At 41.7% G+C, this 20888-nt stretch overlaps 1 protein-coding gene across 3 annotated transcripts in view; it reads right to left on the reverse strand.

The window, feature by feature from the left end:
* DNM1 (dynamin 1) overlaps positions 1-20888 on the reverse strand; it is a 318929-nt gene that overhangs the window by 142337 nt on the left and 155704 nt on the right. For all 3 annotated transcript variants that reach the window (XM_053695682.1, XM_053695681.1, XM_053695680.1), the window contains exons 4-10: positions 11094-11297; positions 10909-11007; positions 10078-10238; positions 9248-9390; positions 8604-8739; positions 8072-8139; positions 7146-7284 (exon numbers count right to left, since the gene is read on the reverse strand). In XM_053695682.1, the coding sequence (XP_053551657.1) occupies positions 7146-7284; positions 8072-8139; positions 8604-8739; positions 9248-9390; positions 10078-10238; positions 10909-11007; positions 11094-11297 (950 nt within the window). The remainder of the gene's footprint in view (positions 1-7145; positions 7285-8071; positions 8140-8603; positions 8740-9247; positions 9391-10077; positions 10239-10908; positions 11008-11093; positions 11298-20888) is intronic.

A 20888-nucleotide genomic window follows, 5' to 3' on the forward strand; every position in this document is an offset into this window, starting at 1 on the left:
GCACAATCTTGCACTACTTAAAAAATAATAAAATCTTGATTGAAGAATCATAACTAACACCTAACTTTACCACTTCCTTGCTCTAACGTAGGCAAAGAGAATGACTGGGGTCGGAGGGAAGGGAGGTGATATTTAACAGCTTTGCTGTGGTGCTCTTTGCTGCCTCCTGCTGGGCAAGAGTGATATATCCCATTAGTAATTAGATGATCCGTGGACTCATCGTGTCATTAGAAAGAAAACAATGTATCTACTACGCGTTTCTCGCCCGCTTAGACAGCTAGCTGTTTCATCAGGCAATATATAAAGCAATCTGTAGAAGCGCATTAATACTCTGAGGCAGATGCGCAACTGCAGAGTCACAAAAACAGCTGCTTAGCTGTGCTCTGCTAGTGACTCAACCGAAGCCACACATTGTGTGACCCAGAGAGGATGGCCTTGTGGTCCCAAGCCGGATTTAATAAAAAGCAAGAACCAAAAAAATACATATTCTATCAGCTAGTACATCTATTAAGTGCCTAATGCTTTTTTACACAGCCTTTGTAGACCAATAACCAAATGCACACATGATCACATGCAATTACCCGCTCTCACACTACTGATTACTTTCACAAATCATTATCACCAAAGAAGATTTATATGATTAACGTCTTGTACCACCAGAAGTCTGTATTACATTGTATTTAAGGTTCAGGTGTAAAATGAAAATGCAGATAGTCCTATTGGCTTAAAATAAAAACAGAAAGTCATTATTTCTTAAAGGATCAATTTCTTCACAGAAAGTTTTTTAAATATAGTTTTCAGAAATATAAAGTGTATAGGTTAAAGGGACAGCATACACTATTTTTTTATTTAACTGCATGTAACAGACACTACTATAAAGAATAATATGCACAGATACTGATCTAAAAATCCAGTATAAAACCATTTAAAAACTTACTTAGAAGCTATGTTGATGAGGTTAGCTGAAACAACCACTGAAAGCGGTTCTACAGCAGACCTCCCCCCTTCCTCTGCATATGAAAAGACTCTTTACACAAACAGGAGCAAGCTGGAGTAGGTATACTTAAGTATTCTTCTAAAACTTTGGGGCTTGGCTAGGAGTCTGAAAATCAGCGCAATGTTATTTAAAAATAAGCAAAACTATACTTTTTTTTTTTTAAACGCTGTATGGTCTATATAAATATATCATTTTCAAAACATGTCCCTTTAACATATAGCAATAACTAAGTATGCCACATTTCCAGAATCATATGACTGACAACAAGAAAACAAAACAATAAATTATCCTGTAAATAAATAAAACAATAGACACCAAAATTGTAATGTTTGACATTGAGATAAGTTGCCATATCTTTATTTAGTATTTTAATTAAATTGGATAGAAATAAATAAAATGTAAAAAAAAATTGGGACATATAAAAAGGTAAAGTATCTATTAATTTAATGATGTTAGGAAATTTCTTGTTTATTTTTAAAAAAACTGAATTATAAAAAAAATGATATAATTTTTACATGCAAAAAAAATAGTCTTCTTTTTTTTTGTTCACTATTTTTAGAGTTCCGACTTTCAAAAACTATAATATATATCAGTTGGTTTGTTTTTTTAAGCAATTTGATTTATGTAACCCGGAAAACAATACGTGTTCTTTCATTTAATAATGTCAATTCTGTTTTTCAGCAATTTTGTGACCTTGACAGTTTTGTGACCTTGACAAGAATATATCCTGTTTCCTCTTCAGGGGAAACAAGTACAAAAATTTAGCAATTTAGGACATTAAGGAAATTTCTGTATCTTCCTCCAAAGTCCAAAAATAGGACTCAAAGATTCTTATGACAAGAATCACAAATAAAAGGCAGATTAATGCGCAGACAACCTATAATCTTTTAGGCAAGTTATCTACACGTGCAAAATAAAAGTTTTCTTGCTATCTTTATTTTAAAAGCAGGAATGTAGAGAAAACCCACTTTAGGTTCAGCACCATGGATAGTGCTTGCTTATTGGTGGCTACATTTAGAAAACCAATAAGCAAGCATAACCCAGGTTCTCAACCAAAAAATTGCCCGTCTCCTAAGCTTTATGTTTCTGCTTTTTAAATAAAGATAGCAAGAGAACAAAGACATATTGATAAAAAGAATAAATTAGAAAGTAGCTTAAAATTACTGCTTTATCTGAATAAAAAAAAATTGGGTTTAGTGTCACTTTAAGTAGATGTTTTGTCTGATAATTAGACTGCAATGCCAAACACTGGAAGCAAAAGAAGATAATATAAAGACACATAGATAGACAGACGGACATATGTATACATACAGATCTTGATCTCCCAACCGTCTCTAGTTTTAGAGGAAATTCCTCTTTCATTCATAATGTCATAGTACATGTGTTTATGAAGACTAGAATACATGATAATTGCACACATATAACTTAAATACAGATAATTATCCAAAGGGGGTCGTAATCAACATTAAATAAAATGACATCAAGAATATGATGTCCCCTTTTGTAGCCACTTGAAACGTTGAGAGATAAACTGATCTGTTTGTGATCTGCGTATGTTATGTGTAAATCAGTGCTTCGCAACAAAAGATCTACCAGCGAAACGCGTAGGCAAAACCTACACTAATGGATTACGTTTTTCTCAGGCTAACTTACTGTCTAGATCTCTGCCTTACTGATATTGTAAAACAACATGTAAATATTTTAAAGGCAGAAGAGTTTTAAAACCGCTATGCAGTCAGGGGCATTATTCTAGGCAGTGAGACAGACGGATATACATATATATACGGATATACATGTTTTTAAATCTCATGTCATATCTGTTGGTTAGTGACTTGGGTCAGTGTAGTTCAGTGCCATGCCAATGTATTTTATATCTGAGAAATATACTAATTGCTGGCATGTAATGTCTGTTGCTGAGAAACACTGCTGTACAGCATCAACATCACAATCATAGAACCAGCAAAACAAATACTATCATGACGTACACGTGACAGAGAACATGCAACATGCAGAGCGCAACACAACATGATGTGTAACAGGACAGGCTTAGCCTATATGGATCCCACTAACAGGGACGCAGCATATGCGCTAATGCAAATCCCTGTGAATGGAGGAACCTGGTTAAGCCTGCCCTGGGAATTTACAAAGGGCCGAGAGTCACCTTGATCTTATTACCAATCTGATTCCAGCCACACAGAACACTCACACAACCTCTCCTGGCATTACAAACTCTTGTGCTTTCGCTTCCTACACGTAAATCAGTCGCTGACAAAACTCAGCCCTGTGCTACATAAGGTATCCTGTTTTGTGTATTAATACCCCCTCTGGCGGCTATGTGAATACTGGGCTAGTGTTGTACTGCACGTGCCTACACGACATTCTACCATAACAAATATCTGAGAGACTAGTAGTCCTGCTATACACTGTGTCAGGTTAGAAGGGCAAGATACTGGAAAGCAGTGAGTTGTTTTGCAGATATTACAATACACAAGAGTGGCGATTTAGTAGTTTATAGAAATCGCCAGACAACAGATGGCATCTATAATTATCCATCAGATATCAAAGGCATAAGTCAGGTGCCTGTGTATATATACATTTATATACCTAAAATTATTTAGCTGCTGGGGATGCAGAAGAAATATGGCTTTAATCAGCACTACTATTAGCAGGTATATATTACATGAATGTATAAAATTTACATATAACTCAATGTATTTCTCAATGAAATCATTAATTATACGCAGTTAAAAAAATATAAAGTTCTTTCTTTATCTTGTCTGTTTTTTTTCAGACGTTAACATTAAAACCAATGTTTTTTTACATTGCACCCAGAGAAGCTGTAGTGCATCCTGCAGCACCCTGCAACATGCTAACGCCGCTTAGAGCTTTTTTTTTTCCCTGTCCCTAATTGGAGATAAACATACTCAAGAAACTTCTCAAGGAGAATGCTAGTGGTCTACAAGTACATGCAAACTGTCATAATTACTGTAAAACATGACCACTGTGGTGTAATTAAATGCACATATATTAAATATATATAATATGCATTTAGGAGATAGTTTTGTGTCCCCAGGCCACTGTACCTTCGCGCTACACTTTTGGATGGTGGAGGTCAGTTCACTCACTACCATATCCACACACTTCAGACACGGCTCCTTCAACTTCTGCACCTGTTTTTTCACTATGGCTTCAAAAGCGAGGTCAGGCGTGAAAAGTCCAGTCCTGTGTGAACCAGGGACAGACCCCGCAGGGGTGGGACAGACACAGAGAGAAAAGGAGTATAAAGCAGAGGGAGAAGAGAGGAAAAGGGGGAGAAGACAGAGCAAGGAGATGGTAAAACAGTTGAAAAGTGAGAAGAGACAGAAGAAAATATGATGAATGGAAAAGAAAAAAAGAAGAAGAGGGAGCAAGAAAGGAGAAGAGAAAGACAAGAAAAATATTTGAAGGTTGGGTATGAAAAATGATTGTTATGGAGAAGAGGGACAGGAATAGAGGAACAGAGGGACAGGAAGAGAGGAACAGAGGGACAGGAAGAGAGGAGCAGAGGGACAGGAAGAGAGGAACAGAGGGACAGGAAGAGAGGAGCAGAGGGACAGGAAGAGAGGCGCAGAGGGACAGGAAGAGAGGCGCAGAGGGACAGGAAGAGAGGAGCAGAGGTACAGGAAGAGAGGAGCAGAGGGACATGAAGAAAGGAACAGAAGGACAGGAGGAGAGAAGTAAGATACAGCAAGGGATGTTCAGGAGAGGAGCAGGGAGAGAAGAGCATAGGGGCAGGAAGGGAGGAACAGAGAGAGAGGAGCAGAGGGACAGGAAGAGAGGAGGAAAAAAGGGACAGGAGTGAGGAACAGAGAGAGACAAACAAAGACCAGGATAGAGGAAGAGAGGGACAGGAAGAGAGGAACAGAGGGATAGGAAGAGAGGAGCAGAGGGACATGAAGATAGGAACAGGGGGACAGGAAGAGAGGAGCAGAGGGACAGGAAGAGAGGAGCAGAGGGACAGGAAGAGAGGAGCAGAGGGACATGAAGAGAGGAGCAGAGGGACAGGAAGAGAGATGCAGAAGGACAAGAAGAGAGGCGCAGAGGGACAGGAAGAGAGGAACAGAGGGACAGGAAGAGAGGAGCAGAGGGACAGGAAGAGAGGAGCAGAGGGACATGAAGAAAGGAACAGAGGGGCCGGAAGAGAGGAGTAGAGGTACAGCAAGGGATGTGCAGGGTGAGAGGAGCAGAGAGAGAAGAGCAGAGGGGCAGGAAGGTAGGAACAGAGAGAGAGAGGAGCAGAGATACAGGAAGTGAGGAACAGAGAGATAGGAACAAAGGACCAGGAGAGAGGAAGAGAGGGACAGGAAGAGAGGAGCAGAGGGACAGGAAGAGAGGAGCAGAGGGACATGAAAAAAGGAACAGAGGGGTCGGAGGAGAGTAGTAGAGGTACAGCAAAGGACGTGCAGGGTGAAAGGAGCAGAGAGAGAAGAGCAGAGTGGCAGGAAGGGAGGAACAGAGAGATAGGAACAAAGGACCAGGAGAGAGGAAGAGAGGAACAGATGGACAGGAAGAGAGGAACAGGAAAAGAGGAGCAGAGGGACAGGAAGAGAGGAACAGAGGAACAGGAAGAGAGAGCAGGAAAAAAGGAGCAGAGGGACAGGAAGAGAGGAACAGATGGACAAGAAGAGAGTGGCAGAGAGACAGGAAGAGAGGAACAGGAAGAGAGGAGCAGATTGACAGGAAGAGAGGAGCAGGGAAAGAGGAGCAGAGGGATAGATAGAGATGAACAGGGAGAGAGGAGAAGAGGAACAGGGAGAGAGGAGCAGAGGGACAGGGAGAGAGAAACAGAGGGACAGGAAGAGAGGAGCAGATTGACAGGAAAAGAGGAGCAGAGGGACAGGAAGAGAGGAACAGTGGGTCAGGAAGAGAGTAACAGAGGGACAGGAAGAGAGGAGCAGAGGGACAGGAAGAGAGGAGCAGAGGGACAGGAAGAGAGGAGCAGAGGAACAGGGAGAGAGGAACAGAGGGACAGGAAGGGAGGAGCAGAGGGACAGGAAGAGAGGAGCAAAGGGACAGGAAGAGAGGAGCAGAGGGACAGGAAGAGAGGAGCAGAGGGACAGGGAGAGTAATTAGAGGGACAGGAAGAGAGGAGCAGAGGGACAGGAAGAGAGGAGCAGAGGGACAGGAAGAGAGGAGCAGAGGGACAGGGAGAGAAGAACAGAGAAGAAGCGAAAAATACACAATAGAAATGAGTCAAAAAAAGGCCACAGAAAAAGACACAGAAGGAAAGAGAGCAAGAGAGAGAAACAATGAGGTAAAATTGAGAGGTGAGATCAGGAATCTGGCAGCACAGCCCTGGGAGTAGTGAAAGCGAGATGGGAAATGATCATCTGAGATGTTCTGTTGTAAATGGAACCATTGGTCCAGACACTGGGGAATAAGGCAGATTAGCACCTATACTAATGTTTATAGATCTGTGGATCACTTACAGCAGAAAGGAGAACACATATGTCATGCTCGCTCTTGTACACACGTATTATTTATTGTTACACCCCAAAGAGAGAGGTTACGTCTATAAATAAATCCCATAAATTCCATTTTCATTAATGTTGTAATATGGCGTTACAAGCCTTGTTTATTTATCCCCATAAGGGATGAGCAGTTTATCAGACATTTATCATTTCTGTAGAGGGTTATTATCTCACAAGAGAAACTGCAGTAGGTTATGAGAGGAGGGACTTTATTGCCCGATCCCCCTTCAGATGTGGGGTTAAGTGTTACATTACCAAGACATGTTCTGTACACATACTAAGCAGAGCAAAAAAAGACATCTCCTGAAAGTGTTGATAGGTTGCTGTCTGCTTTAAAAATAATAAACTGTCCATACACACGTATTCTCACACAATCGTACGTTTGTAAATCCCTTTAGTTACAACACTTGGCACATGCACTGGACTAAGGGGATAACTATAAGTGGGAGCATGCTCAGACAATCCCAGCTCAGCCAATCAGAAGCCATGTGCTTTGGGGAGACTCTCAGACATGAAGAAGGTTGGGTAAGTGCCATGCCCTCTGATTGACCATGCCTTTGGTATGTTCATGCTAAGGTTGAAAGATCACACATATCGGTGGCCATTTCTCAGGCTTCCTCTGTGTGTTGAAGGGTTACCTTCTTGGTGCACTGTCTAACGGTACAGATTAACTCGGAAATGACCATGTCCACACATTTCACGCAAGGCTCTCTGATCTTCTTCACTTGCTTCTTCACAATGGTTTCGAAGGCCATATCAGGTGTGAAGAGCCCAGTTCTAAACACCCAACCAGGCAAAGCAGGTAATAAGGAGAATATATAGAGAATATATAGAGTTACCTACCTAACAATATGGGAGCATGGATGGTTAAGGGCCAAGGCAGTTTAATTAAATCATATACATGATATTGCAATACTATAGTGCAATGGCAGACTACAAGACTTCAGGACTTTATATATCATTATAAAATCTCTGCTAGAGGTTGGAAATTAAAATAACCTTATAAAGAAAAATCATACCGGGCTAAAGAGGGGTTAGACAATAGCAGATTAAATTCAGGCATTTATTAAGATATGGATATTAATTATTTACAGCTGCAAAATGGGAAAAAAGTCAAAAGAAAATATATTTCAGTCATGCATCCACAAAAACATAGCTTTATGCGCCCATAGACATCTAGCTGCCCTGTTGTAGCTATGCCTGGCCGTTAGCGCAGCAGGGGTTTGGCCAAATCATTTCAGCAGTGTTACTGTAACATTATATACTGCAAGTGGCAAATTAAGCTGCTCTGCATTTTACCAAAGAGATAGGCCACTAGTACGCCTGCAGCCACCTATATACTGTGACTGAACAGTGGGCTCCAATTGGAAGTCTAGCATAAAGATACAAGGCTGCCTTATTCTCCCAGTGGCTGTTCCTAAGGTTCTGTGAAGGATCAGTGTACAGGAAGCCACAAAAGCACATTAGTCAGTAAATCTCTGGCTAGCTAGAGCGTTCCCAAAACATAGATAGCGGTAACTAAGCCCAGTGTTATAACCCAACAACACAACAGCTTTATACATGCCTGATGCCGTGGATATTTTTGATAGCATAGCTGATCTCTCGTCTCAGATCCTTCTCATCAAACTCCATCTATATTTAATGAACAAGTAAAAGGTTAGCAAAAACCAACGCCAGTAACTGGCAGAGAGAACCTGCACTGTATTCATCTGCCAAAGGGTTAAAACTCTTGTTGTACGAGGAATGTCTTCAATTGGCCAATGGCAGCCATAGCCAGTGATGTCTGTTAGGTTAGGGTTCTGCTCTAAATGCACAAGATTCACAATTTAACATTCTATGCTTGTTGGGTCATATATTATTGCATTGAACTGACACTCAGTTCTTTAGTTTCAAATCTGAGCAGGTTTCACAACCTAAACTGTAATAGATATCACACATTTTTTATAGAAGCAAAACATAAGTTCTGGTCTCTGTAATGTTACAAAGATACACGTAACTATATAGTTTGTGTAAAACTTGGTACATTTAAGGTGAACATAGGGACCTATATTACTGCCAGTTACAATCAAGCGCAAGAAAGTTTCCAGTTCACGCACCTTTACCAGCTCAAATGGGAAACGCTCATGGAAGATACGGTTGATCCGTGCTCCCCCAGACAGCTCGTAAGTATCAATCTGATCTCCAGAACCCTCTATGCGCTTCTCAAAGTCCACAGCAAACTGCTGCACCATTCTATAAAAAAGAAAGATAAGATTAGGAGGTAAAGCAAAGCTTAAAGATAGTGGAACTGTCAGTGATGTGATTCGCTGTTTAGCGCCTTCACTCGCGCTCAAACATTGCCAGGCGTAAACTAATAATGTGCAGGTTAGCATGCGTATTACAAGTCGAAAGTAAACGTGACCTCATGAGCACAAACTAAATTTGTGTTCTCCATTGAAGTTTATTGGGAGAAGTAAGCGCCACCGCAATATCTAAAGTTCTGGGTTTCGCTCTTGCGCTAATTTTTTACTTTCAACATGCAACATGTTCGCTATCCCATGCACTTTACAAGTTTAATTTCAGCCGTATTAGCGCTAAATACCGCTCCACTTGTAATCTGGCACACAATAAGTAACAAGGGAGCATATAGATAAGAAAAACAACAAACAATGGCTAAAGCTGTAGCCGTGCGCTGGGTAAGGTAGATGGTCTCAGGTCACATTATCATGCAGACAAGTGGGTGGCAAAGGACACCACTTACTGGAGAAGTGCTTTAGTTTTACGGGCCGGGTCATCAGGGCGGAAATTTTTATACTCGTCCACTTCCTTCTCAATGGACAGGAGCTGGCTCTGAAGCTTATTGCGCAGTCCTGGCAGCGTGTCCCGAATATGATTGGTCAGTTGCTGCAGAAAAGAGAATGTAATAAGTGTCCATCTCATGTCTTCAGACAGACTGAAATAATCTTACATAGGGGATCAGGTGCAATGTGCATATGACTAGAACTTGCCATTTACTTATATAAATAGGTACCTACAGATAAATAATTACATTTTGTTACCACTATGAGAAGGACAAGGATAATGTGCACTAGAGTGTTTAGCACTAAAAGAAAACGGGGAGCTAAATTCAATAAGACACGTCTATGAAACTCATATCTTACTGAAAACAAATACGGCAGTATTGTACCAAACATTTCAGAATTCAAAGAGAGTTAACATCCGCTCCTCACAGGGGTGGGTTGTGATATTAATGATACCACATCTATCAGGTAACCTCACGCCACAAACAACTCATTTCACTGTGAAGGTTACGGCAATGCAAAACTCATCTATAAAACATACCATTTTATCGTATGGACAAAACAAAAAGTAACAGAGAAATTAAAAACAAGACAAGCCTGCAAGCACTAAAATAGCGAAATGCAACATGGGCAATAGTATCTCTATGAATTTGGTACATCTAGATAGATAGATAGATAGATAGATAGATAGATAGATAGATAGATAGATTGATAAATAGATAGATATAGAGGGATAGAGATTAGATTAGATAGATAGATAGATAGATAGAAAGATACTTTATGCCATTACCTGATTAAGAGTTTTCTGTAAGTAGGGAGTTCCCATGCGATCAGCAAGGTGTCTATATGATGGGTGTGAAAGAAAGAACTTTCTCTCAGCTGCCAAGGCAGCTTGAATATCTTTCCGTCCATCAATATCCTTCTGGCTTCTGTTTACCACCCCAATATACCCTGCAGAGAATTGTCCAATAAGTATTGCAAATAAATGAAACAGAGATAAAAGAAAATGCATTTTAACATATATATGTAGCTAAACAGAACCCTAAAAAACAACATCCCACCTCAACTAGAACGGTATAGCGGAATAAGCCATGTATCTGAGTCTACAGTCACCACCAAATTGTATACACTCACATTTTATTTCATAAGTGAACTTGAAACTGAAAAACGAGCAGCAACTAAACATATTAAAATATTATTTTATATGAAAAAGGTTACATTTACCTTAGATTAAAAATAAAGATAATATTATAATGAGATAAGTGAAACTGAATGTATCTTGAAACTAAAAGGAAGCACATGTTTGTGCACAGCTGATCACATTGAACCATATGCTCACTGTCTGGTAAAGACAATTCCTTGCTTCTTGCCTATTTCATTAGAAGGCTTCAAACCAATCCAAGAGAAGTTTTATTTTCTATTTTCTTCCAATATATATTTCTCTTGTGTCCATATATGTACTGAAGGAATTTCTGAACTCAAGTCTACATTAAATTTGAGTTTGCCTCCTGCATATTCAATACAAGTGGCAGAAAATCAACACCATTAACCACTAGCTTTTATTAATTAGTTATGGAGCCTTTAAAACATGGGGGAGGGTCAGTTGGGGCAGAATCCTTACCCCTCCGCAGAGGTAGAAGCTTGTTCTCCAAGACATCTCTGGCATCCGTGCCCTCATCCATCAGGTCCAGTTTGGTGATGACACCTATTGTGCGTTGTCCTGTAAGAAAATAAGACACAAATCTAAGTTGATTTCCTTATTCATCCATTAGGAATCTAGAATAGGAGATAAGATGCTGGACAAACCCTGTGGATCCACTTCTTTGGCGATTTTCAAGGCATCTGAGTTAGCCAAGTCAGAGTTTGCTGGCGAGACGGCCAGAATCAGACAGTTTTCCTTAGTCGCAAACTGCATAAGCATATCACGGATCTGGAACTCAATGTCTACTGGCTGGTCGCCCACTGGCACCTTGGTCATACCCGGGAGATCAACCAAAGTTAAGTTAAGAACTGCAAAGAAATTAAAAATATATATATATATAATGTAAGTATTTTTTCTTGCTTAGAGTGGACTGATTATACAATGTTTAGAGTGTGTTGCATAGATATATTTAAGAACAAAAATCACATATAAAGTAAAAACATCTTTGTGCAGAATTGGGGAAAATGACAGATTATTGACTATATAAGTGAAAATGTTGCACAGGGTACAGTTCTGAGTGATGAATAGTTGCCCATTAGACTTTCAGATAAAAAGTACAAGTGATATCAGGTATTATTATTTACTCATTTATTTTATTCTTTGTTCTTACACTTTTATAGTTTAAGGAAGTCAGATCACTTATTAATTATCCGTTTTATCTATCGATGTATTTATTTATTTCCCGTACATTTCTCTGTCTCCTCTCATTCCACTGTTTTTATTATTTATTTTTTGGACTTTTTTCATTTTTATTACGTTTAAGATGATAGATCTGTAACTTTCTCCACTTTTTCTGTTTTTCTTTCCTTTTATTTCTGTTGGTGATTACGGTTTACAAATTGCTATAAGATTCTTTATTAAAATGTGTAAAATAAATACATTTAAAGAAAACCATTTTTAAAGGGACATAGTTATATCTACTAAAAACTTTGCAATATACATATTTTTTTCCCCATTTCCTGATTTAAATCTTAAACATGGGGACTTTCCAATTCCTGTTAGAAGACAACGCTGTTATATTAGAGACTCATTTATTTTTTTCAATATTAAAAAACGAATATAACTTTAGTAATTTAATTAGTTATTTGCGTTGTGGGTTAATGGCGGATTAGGGGTTAATAGTTTTATTAGGTTTATTGCGATGTGGGTTAATGGCGGATTAGGGGTTAATAGTTTTATTAGGTTTATTGCGATGTGGGTTAATGGCGGGTTAGTGGCTAATATACTTTATAAGTTATTGCGGTGGGGGTTGGTGATTGCGTTAGGTGTTTGTCAATATTTTCAGGCAGTTACGGTGCTCACATTTTCAGCGTAAATGGCTTGCTGCTCCTGCCTATGTGTGGCGAGGTGAAAATGGAGTAAAATTTCTCAATTTTCGCCGCGTAAGTCCTTGCACTCAGGGAGAGTCCACGACTTCATTCAGGGCACCACAGCCTGCAAAACTTTTCTCCCGAAAGCTGCTTCAGCCGAAGCAAACACATCAAACTTGTAAAATTTAGAAAAAGTGTGTAAGGAGGATCAGGTAGCCACCTTACAAATCTGATCCATAGAGGCTTCATTCTTAAAAGCCCAGGAGGAAGCCACTACTCTTGTGGAATGAGCCGTTATCCTCTCAGGAGGCTTTTGTCCCGCTGTCTTGTAAGCTAAGCGGATGATGCTCCTCAACAAGAAATATAGGGAAATCATAGTAGCCTTCTGCCCCTTACGCTTCACCGTATATATGACAAACAAAGAGGAAGATTGTCTGAACTCCTTAGTAGCCTGAAGAAAAAACTTGAAGGCCCGAACTGCATCTAGATTATGAAGCAAACGTTCCTTCGCTGAAGAAGGATTACGACACAAAGAAGGATCAACAATCTCTTGATTAATGTTACGATCAGACAACACCTTAGGGAGGAACCCTAATATAGGCCTAGATTTGGAGTTCGGCGGTAAAAGGGCTGTTAATGCTCTGCGGGCTTTTTTCTGGCCGCACCATAAATTTAACTCTGGTATCGAGAGTTTAATCAAATGCTGCGTTAGGCTCCAAAAAAGGAGCGTAGAGCATTTTTACCGCAAATGCAACTCTCGATACCAGAGTTGCTTACGGACGCGGCCGGCCTCAAAAACGTGCTTGTGCACGATTCTCCCATAGGAAACAATGGGGCTGTTTGAGCTGAAAAAAAACCTAACACCTGCAAAAAAGCAGCGTTCAGCTCCTAACGCAGCCCCATTGTTTCCTATGGGGAAACACTTCCTACGTCTGCACCTAACACTCTAACATGTACCCCGAGTCTAAACACCCCTAACCTTACACTTATTAACCCCTAATCTGCCGCCCCCGCTATCGCTGACACCTGCATATTTTTTTTAACCCCTAATCTGCCGCTCCGTACACCGCCGCAACCTACGTTATCCCTATGTACCCCTAATCTGCTGCCCTAACATCGCCGACCCCTATATTATATTTATTAACCCCTAATCTGCCCCCCTCAACGTCGCCTCCACCTGCCTACACTTATTAACCCCTAATCTGCCCCCCTCAACGTCGCCGACACCTGCCTACACTTATTAACTCCTAATCTGCCGAGCGGACCTGAGCGCTACTATAATAAAGTTATTAACCCCTAATCCGCCTCACTAACCCTATCATAAATAGTATTAACCCCTAATCTGCCCTCCCTAACATCGCCGACACCTACCTTCAATTATTAACCCCTAATCTGACGACCGGACCTCACCGCTACTATAATAAATGTATTAACCCCTAAAGCTAAGTCTAACCCTAATACTAACACCCCCCTAAGTTAAATATAATTTACATCTAACGAAATTAATTAACTCTGATTAAATAAATGATTCCTATTTAAAGCTAAATACTTACCTGTAAAATAAATCCTAATATAGCTACAATATAAATTATAATTATATTATAGCTATTTTAGGATTAATATTTATTTTACAGGCAACTTTGTAATTATTTTAACCAGGTACAATAGCTATTAAATAGTTAAGAACTATTTAATAGTTACCTAGTTAAAATAATAACAAATTTACCTGTAAAATAAATCCTAACCTAAGATATAATTAAACCTAACACTACCCTATCAATAAATTAATTAAATAAACTACCTACAATTACCTACAATTAACCTAACACTACACTATCAATAAATTAATTAAACACAATTCCTACAAATAAATACAATTAACTAAACTAGCTAAAGTACAAAAAATAAAAAAGAACTAAGTTACAAAAAATAATAAAATATTTACAAACATAAGAAAAATATTACAACAATTTTAAACTAATTACACCTACTCTAAGCCCCCTAATAAAATAACAAAGCCCCCCAAAATAAAAAATTCCCTACCCTATTCTAAATTAAAAAAGTTACAAGCTCTTTTACCTTACCAGCCCTGAACAGGGCCCTTTGCGGGGCATGCCCCAAGGATTTCAGCTCTTTTGCCTGTAAAAAAAAACATACCATACCCCCCCCCCAACATTACAACCCACCACCCACATACCCCTAATCTAACCCAAACCCCCCTTAAATAAACCTAACACTAAGCCCCTGAAGATCTTCCTACCTTGTCTTCACCATACCAGGTTCACCGATCCGTCCTGGCTCCAACATCTTCATCCAACCCAAGCGGGGGTTGGCGATCCATCATCCGGTGCTGAAGAGGTCCAGAAGAGGCTCCAAAGTCTTCCTCCTATCCGGCAAGAAGAGGACATCCGGACCGGCAAACATCTTCTCCAAGCGGCATCTTCAATCTTCTTCCATCCGGTGCGGAGCGGGTCCATCTTGAAGCAGGCGACGCGGATCCATCCTCTTCTTCCGTTGTCTCCCGACGAATGACGGTTCCTTTAAGGGACGTCATCCAAGATGGCGTCCCTCGAATTCCGATTGGCTGATAGGATTCTATCAGCCAATCGGAATTAAGGTAGGAATTTTCTGATTGGCTGATGGAATCAGCCAATCAGAATCAAGTTCAATCCGATTGGCTGATCCAATCAGCCAATCAGATTGAGCTCGCATTCTATTGGCTGATCGGAACAGCCAATAGAATGCGAGCTCAATCTGATTGGCTGATTGGGCAGATTAGGGGTTAATACTATTTATGATAGGGTTAGTGAGGCGGGTTAGGGGTTAATAACTTTATTATAGTAGCGCTCAGGTCCGCTCTGCAGATTAGGGGTTAATAAGTGTAGGCAGGTGTCGGCGACGTTGAGGGGGGCAGATTAGGGGTTAATAAATATAATATAGGGGTCGGCGGTGTTAGGGGTAGCAGATTAGGGGTACATAGGGATAACGTAGGTGGCGGCGCTTTGCGGTCGGAAGATTAGGGGTTAATTATTTTAAGTAGTGAGGCGGGTTAGGGGTTAATAACTTTATTATAGTAGCGCTCAGGTCCGCTCGGCAGATTAGGGGTTAATAAGTGTAGGCAGGTGTCGGCGACGTTGAGGGGGGCAGGTTAGGGGTTAATAAATGTAATACAGGGGTCGGCGGGGTTAGGGGCAGCAGATTAGGGGTACATAAGTATAACTTAGGTGGCGGTCGGCAGATTAGGGGTTAAAAATTTTAATCGAGTGGCGGCGATGTGGGGGGAGCTCGGTTTAGGGGTACATAGGTAGTTTATGGGTGTTAGTGTACTTTAGGGTACAGTAGTTAAGAGCTTTATGAACCGGCGTTAGCCAGAAAGCTCTTAACTCCTGCTATTTTCAGGCGGCTGGAGTTTTGTCGTTAGAGCTCTAACGCTCACTTCAGAAACGACTCTAAATACCGGCGTTAGAAAGATCCCATTGAAAAGATAGGCTACGCAAATGGCGTAGGGGGATCTGCGGTATGGAAAAGTCGCGGCTGAAAAGTGAGCGTTAGACCCTTTAATCACTGACTCCAAATACCAGCGGGCGGCCAAAACCAGCGTTAGGAGCCTCTAACGCTGGTTTTGACGGCTACCGCCGAACTCCAAATCTAGGCCTTAGTATGTAAAACCGCCTTATCAGCATGGAAAACAAGGTAAGGGGATCACATTGCAAAGCAGAAATCTCAGCGGCAATAGCCAAAAAAAAAAGAACCTTCCAAGATAACAATTTAATGTCAACAGAATGCATAGGCACAAATGGAGCCAGCTGTAAAACACGAAGAACAAGATTGAGATTCCAAGGCGGAGCCCCAGATCTAAACACAGGACTGATCCTAGTCAGAGCCTTAACAAAGGACTGCCAATCTGGAAGCTTGGCCAATCTTCTGTGCAGTAACACCGACAGGGTCGATATCTGTCCCCTCAAGGAATTAGCAGATAGACCCTTTTCCAGTCCCTCCTGGAGAAAAGATAAAACTCTGGCAACCTTAACCTTATGCCAGGAAAAGCCATGCACTTCACACCAGTACAAGTAAGTTCTCCACACTTTATGATAGATACGACGAGTAACTGGCTTACGAGCTTGAACCAGAGTGTTGATAACACTCTCAGAAAACCCTCTCTTGGCTAAGACTAAGAGGCCTATTTAACAACAGTCTTGATGACCTGATCTGACAGTGCGGATCAGTTCCGCAAGACCTTGTTGAATGCAGAGAGCAATATGCTCTCCGTATTCAGCATTGCACCAGCAGCTCACAAGAGCTGCTGGTGCAACGCCGCCCCCTGCAGACTTGCGGCCAATGGGCCGCCAGCAGGAAGGTGTCAATCAACCCGATCGTACTTGATCGGGTTGAATTGTGGTGATTCCTGTCCGCCTGCTCAGAGCAGGCGGACAGGGTTATGGAGCAGCGGTCTTTAGACCGCTGCTTCATAACTGCTGTTTCTGGCGAGTCTGAAGACTCACCAGAAATACGGGCCCACAAGCTCCATACGGAGCTTGATAAATGGGCGCCTCTGCATTTAATCTCCACGCAGTCAGCCTCAGAGAATCTAGATTTTGATGTATGAAGGGACCCTGTATCAGCAGATCTCTGCGACAAGGTAACCTACACAGAGGAGATGAGAACATCCCCACCAGATCCGCAAACCATGTCCTTCGCGGCCACAATGGAGCAATCAGAATCACTGATGCTCGCTCCTGCTTGATGTGAGCCACCACACGAGGGTGAAGCGGTAATGGAGGAAAAAGATATACAAGTCTAAACCTCCATGGTACTGATAGGGCATCTATCAGTTCCGCTTGAGGATCCCTTGACCCTTACCTGGGTAGCTTGGTATTGAGGCGGGGTGCCATGAGATCTATCTCCAGTGTCCCCCACTCGCTGCATATCTCTGCAAACACCTCAGGTGGAGAGACTATTCCCCTGGGTGAAAGGATTGCCTTCTGAGGAAGTCCGTTTCCCAGTTGTCCACACCTGGAATGTGGACAACTGGGAAATGTGGAGATACTTCTCTCATTGCCAAGGAATTTCTCATTCCCCCCTGATGGTTGATGTAGGCAACTGAAGTTATATTGTCTGATTGGAATCTGATAACTGGGACGAGCCCAGAAGGGGCCAAGCCTTCAGAGCATTGAAGATTGCCCGGAGTTCCAATATATTGATCGGAAGTGAGGACTCCTCCTGAGTCCACAACCCTTGTGCCTTCTTGGCACCCCAAACGGCTACCCAGCCGGAAAGGCTTGCGTCCGTAGTCACAATCTCCCAGGACGGTCTCAAGAAGCACGTGCCTTGGGACAGATGATTTGGACAGAGCCACCAAGAGAGCGAGTCTCTTGACAGGTTGTCCAACACAATTTGTTGAGACAGATCGGAATGGTCGCCGTTCCATTGTCTCAGCATGTATAGTTGTAAGGGACTGAGATTGAATCTGGAAAAGGGAATGATGTCCATACAGGACACCATGAATCCAATTTCCTCCATACACTAACCTACTGAGGGTCTCAAGGAGGCCTGGAGGTCAAGACATGCGGAGGTTAGCTTGCAACATCTCTGTTAGAAATATTCTCATGGAGATGGGGTCTATTATTGTCCCCAGGAAATTCACCCTGGTATTTGGAGTAAGAGAAATCTTTTCAAAGTTTATCTTCCATCCATGTGATCAAAGAAGACTGAGAAGGGATTCCAAGTGTTCTCCCGCTAGACGAAAAGACGGTGTCTGTACCAAGATATAGTCCAGGTAAGGCGCTACTGCAATACCTTGTGTTCTGGCAATGGCTTAAAGAGCCCCCAGAACCATTGTAAATATCCTTGGAGCAGTAGCTAGGCCAAACGGAATATCTATGAACTGGAAGTGCTGGTCCAGAAAAACAAACCTTTAGGAACTGATAATGTTCCCTGTGTATCGAAACGTGAAGGTATGCATCTTTCAGGTCTATGGTGGTCATAAACTGTCCTTCCTGAATCAGAGGAAGAACTGACCGTATTGTCTCCATCTTGAAAGAGGGAACACTCAGAAACTTGTTTAGGCACTTTAAGTCTAGAATTGTACGAAAATTTCCCTCCTTTTTTGGAACCGCGAAAAGGTTTGAATAAAACCCCAAACCTCTTTCTGCTGTAGGTACCGGGACAATTACTCCTAGAGAGGAGAGATCCCGTACGCAACCTAAAAAGGCAGTCCTCATTTCTGGTCTTGTAGACAGTCAGGAGAGTAGGAATCTGCCCCTGGCTCGATGAGATTTGAATCCTATCCAGTATCCCTGAGATACAACCTCCAGGACTCAAGGATCCTGTACATCCTGGAACCAAGTGTCTGAAAAAAGTCTGCCCCCTACTCGATCGATCCCAGATCGGGGGCCGCCCCTTCATGCCGATTTGTTCTCGGTGAGCTTCTTAGTCTGTTTGGACTTATTCCAGGACTGAGCTGGCTTCCAAGTACTCTTGGGCTGTTCGGATTTGGATGAGGATTGCTGTTGTGGTGATTTGTCAGAATGAATGGAACAAAAATTAAGTCTATTCTTCTTATCCTACAGTAGTAAGGCACCTTTCCCTCTGGTAACAGTAGAAATAATGGAGTCCAGCCCTGGACCAAATAAAATCTTCCCCTTGAAGGGAAGATAAAGGAGTCTGTATTTAGAAATCATATCTGCAAACCAAGACTTCAACCAGAGAGTCTGGCGGGCTAGGACCACAAAACCAGAAGCCTTTGCATTTAGAAGAATAATCTGCATATTTGCATCACAGATGAAGGAGTTAGCAGTTCTCATAGCTTTAATTCTCTCCTGAATGTCCTCGATGGGAGTTTCCACCTCAATGAGCTCAGACAGAGTGTCGTACCAGTAGGTAGCTGCTCCAGTAACCCCGGCTACAGCTGCTGCCGGTTAAAATAAAAACCCTGTATGTTAAATTATTTTCCTTATAAAGGTTTCCATTTTCTTATCCATAGGCTCTCTAAAAGAATAACTATCCTCCAGGGGAATAGTAGTACACTTAGCAAGTGTAGAAATAGCGCCATTCACCTTAGGTAGGGAGCCCAACAATTCCAATTGAGAGTTAGGGACCAGGAATAATTTTTAAAGGTAGACGAGGGGGAAAAAGAAGGTCAGAGGGACCTTCCTGTCTTCATAAACCCTGTCTAATTTAGGGATCTTAGGTTCCTCTGGCAGTTTAGCCTCTGGAACCTCTAGCGTAGACAGAACCTCCTTTAATACAAAACTCAGATGTTAAATTTTAAATCTGAAGGAGGGTTCCTCCACTGAAGGAGTTTAGAAACTGAAGTTTCCACCTCAGAAACTTCACCCTCTGAAGCTACAGAGGTTAACTCATCCTTGGATAGCTGGGACAAAGTAGCTAAATCCAACAAATATTTAGATGACTCTAGGTCAGGAGAACTATGTTTAACCCTTCTGTTATGCTTGCTAGAGGAAGGTAAGACACTCAGGGCCGCAGACACCGCCGATTATAACTGTGCGGTAAAGTCAGCAGGGAAAAAAAACTCCAGATGGAGGATTATTTGAGCCGCGCGGAGCTGCATGTGGAGCGGGTAGCGTAGAAAGGGAAGTAATCTCGCGGGACATAGATTCCTGAGAGGTAGACGGCTCTGAGGGGCTAATAGCGCTATGAATATTAGCAGGCTTGTCTCCCTTCTTAGACTTTAGAATAGTGCTTAGGCAAATAGAACAGAATTGAGCAGGCACAAAACTACGGCCTCCTCACAATATAAACAGGAATTATTAATCAGTACAGAAGGAGCGGAGCCTTCTAAAGTAGTATCAGAGTCCTCCATAGCTACATATATCCACAGAAGGACAAACAAAAGATGATTTTATTTTTAAAAAAAGGCACCTTTATACATCCCAATGGCTGGGGCACTCACCACCTCCTAGACCCAGACAGCTAACAGTGAAGACGCTCTCCTTAGGATTGATGCCTGCAGCAGGATCATAAGAAAATGAAAAAGACCACACCTGGTCACGTGGTGCGTAGGACAGGACTTCCCCTGCTATGAAAAGGGCGCTAAGCTATTATGAGCTGTGCAACACTCAAAAACGAAGGTGAAACCTGTTTGTTCCAAGCCAAAAAACACACAGTCTGAGACCAAAAACTCTCACATTAAAGCAGTTGTAAATAACCCCTAGCTGTTCAAATAATCTCCTTGAAGGAGATATTAACCCATGATCCTATCAAAGCATAAAGGAGCCACACTGTGACCCTGTATAGCAAACGTGTATCTATAAACGGTCTTACCCGCCAGGATCCATGCTGTGGGACAGGCACAGCCTCTCAAGTGTGACAGTCTTGCAGCAGCGCTTCTGACATGGACTTGAGTGTTTAGCAGCAAGCAGTGAAACTCGTCAACACTGATTGCTCAGGAGCTGTTAGCCGACAGTCTGGATGGTTTCGCAGAAAAACTTCCTCTGCATCTCTCACCAATACTCTCACTGAGAGGTTGACATGATTACTTAAAACTTCAGTCCTTTCTTGAAGGGAACATACCCATTACAGGACTATCCAAAATCTTCTGCCACCTCCTATAGTGACAAAAGGCAAAGA

Source organism: Bombina bombina, chromosome 12 (assembly GCF_027579735.1).
Source record: "Bombina bombina isolate aBomBom1 chromosome 12, aBomBom1.pri, whole genome shotgun sequence".
In the NCBI taxonomy this organism is placed as follows: domain Eukaryota; kingdom Metazoa; phylum Chordata; class Amphibia; order Anura; family Bombinatoridae; genus Bombina; species Bombina bombina.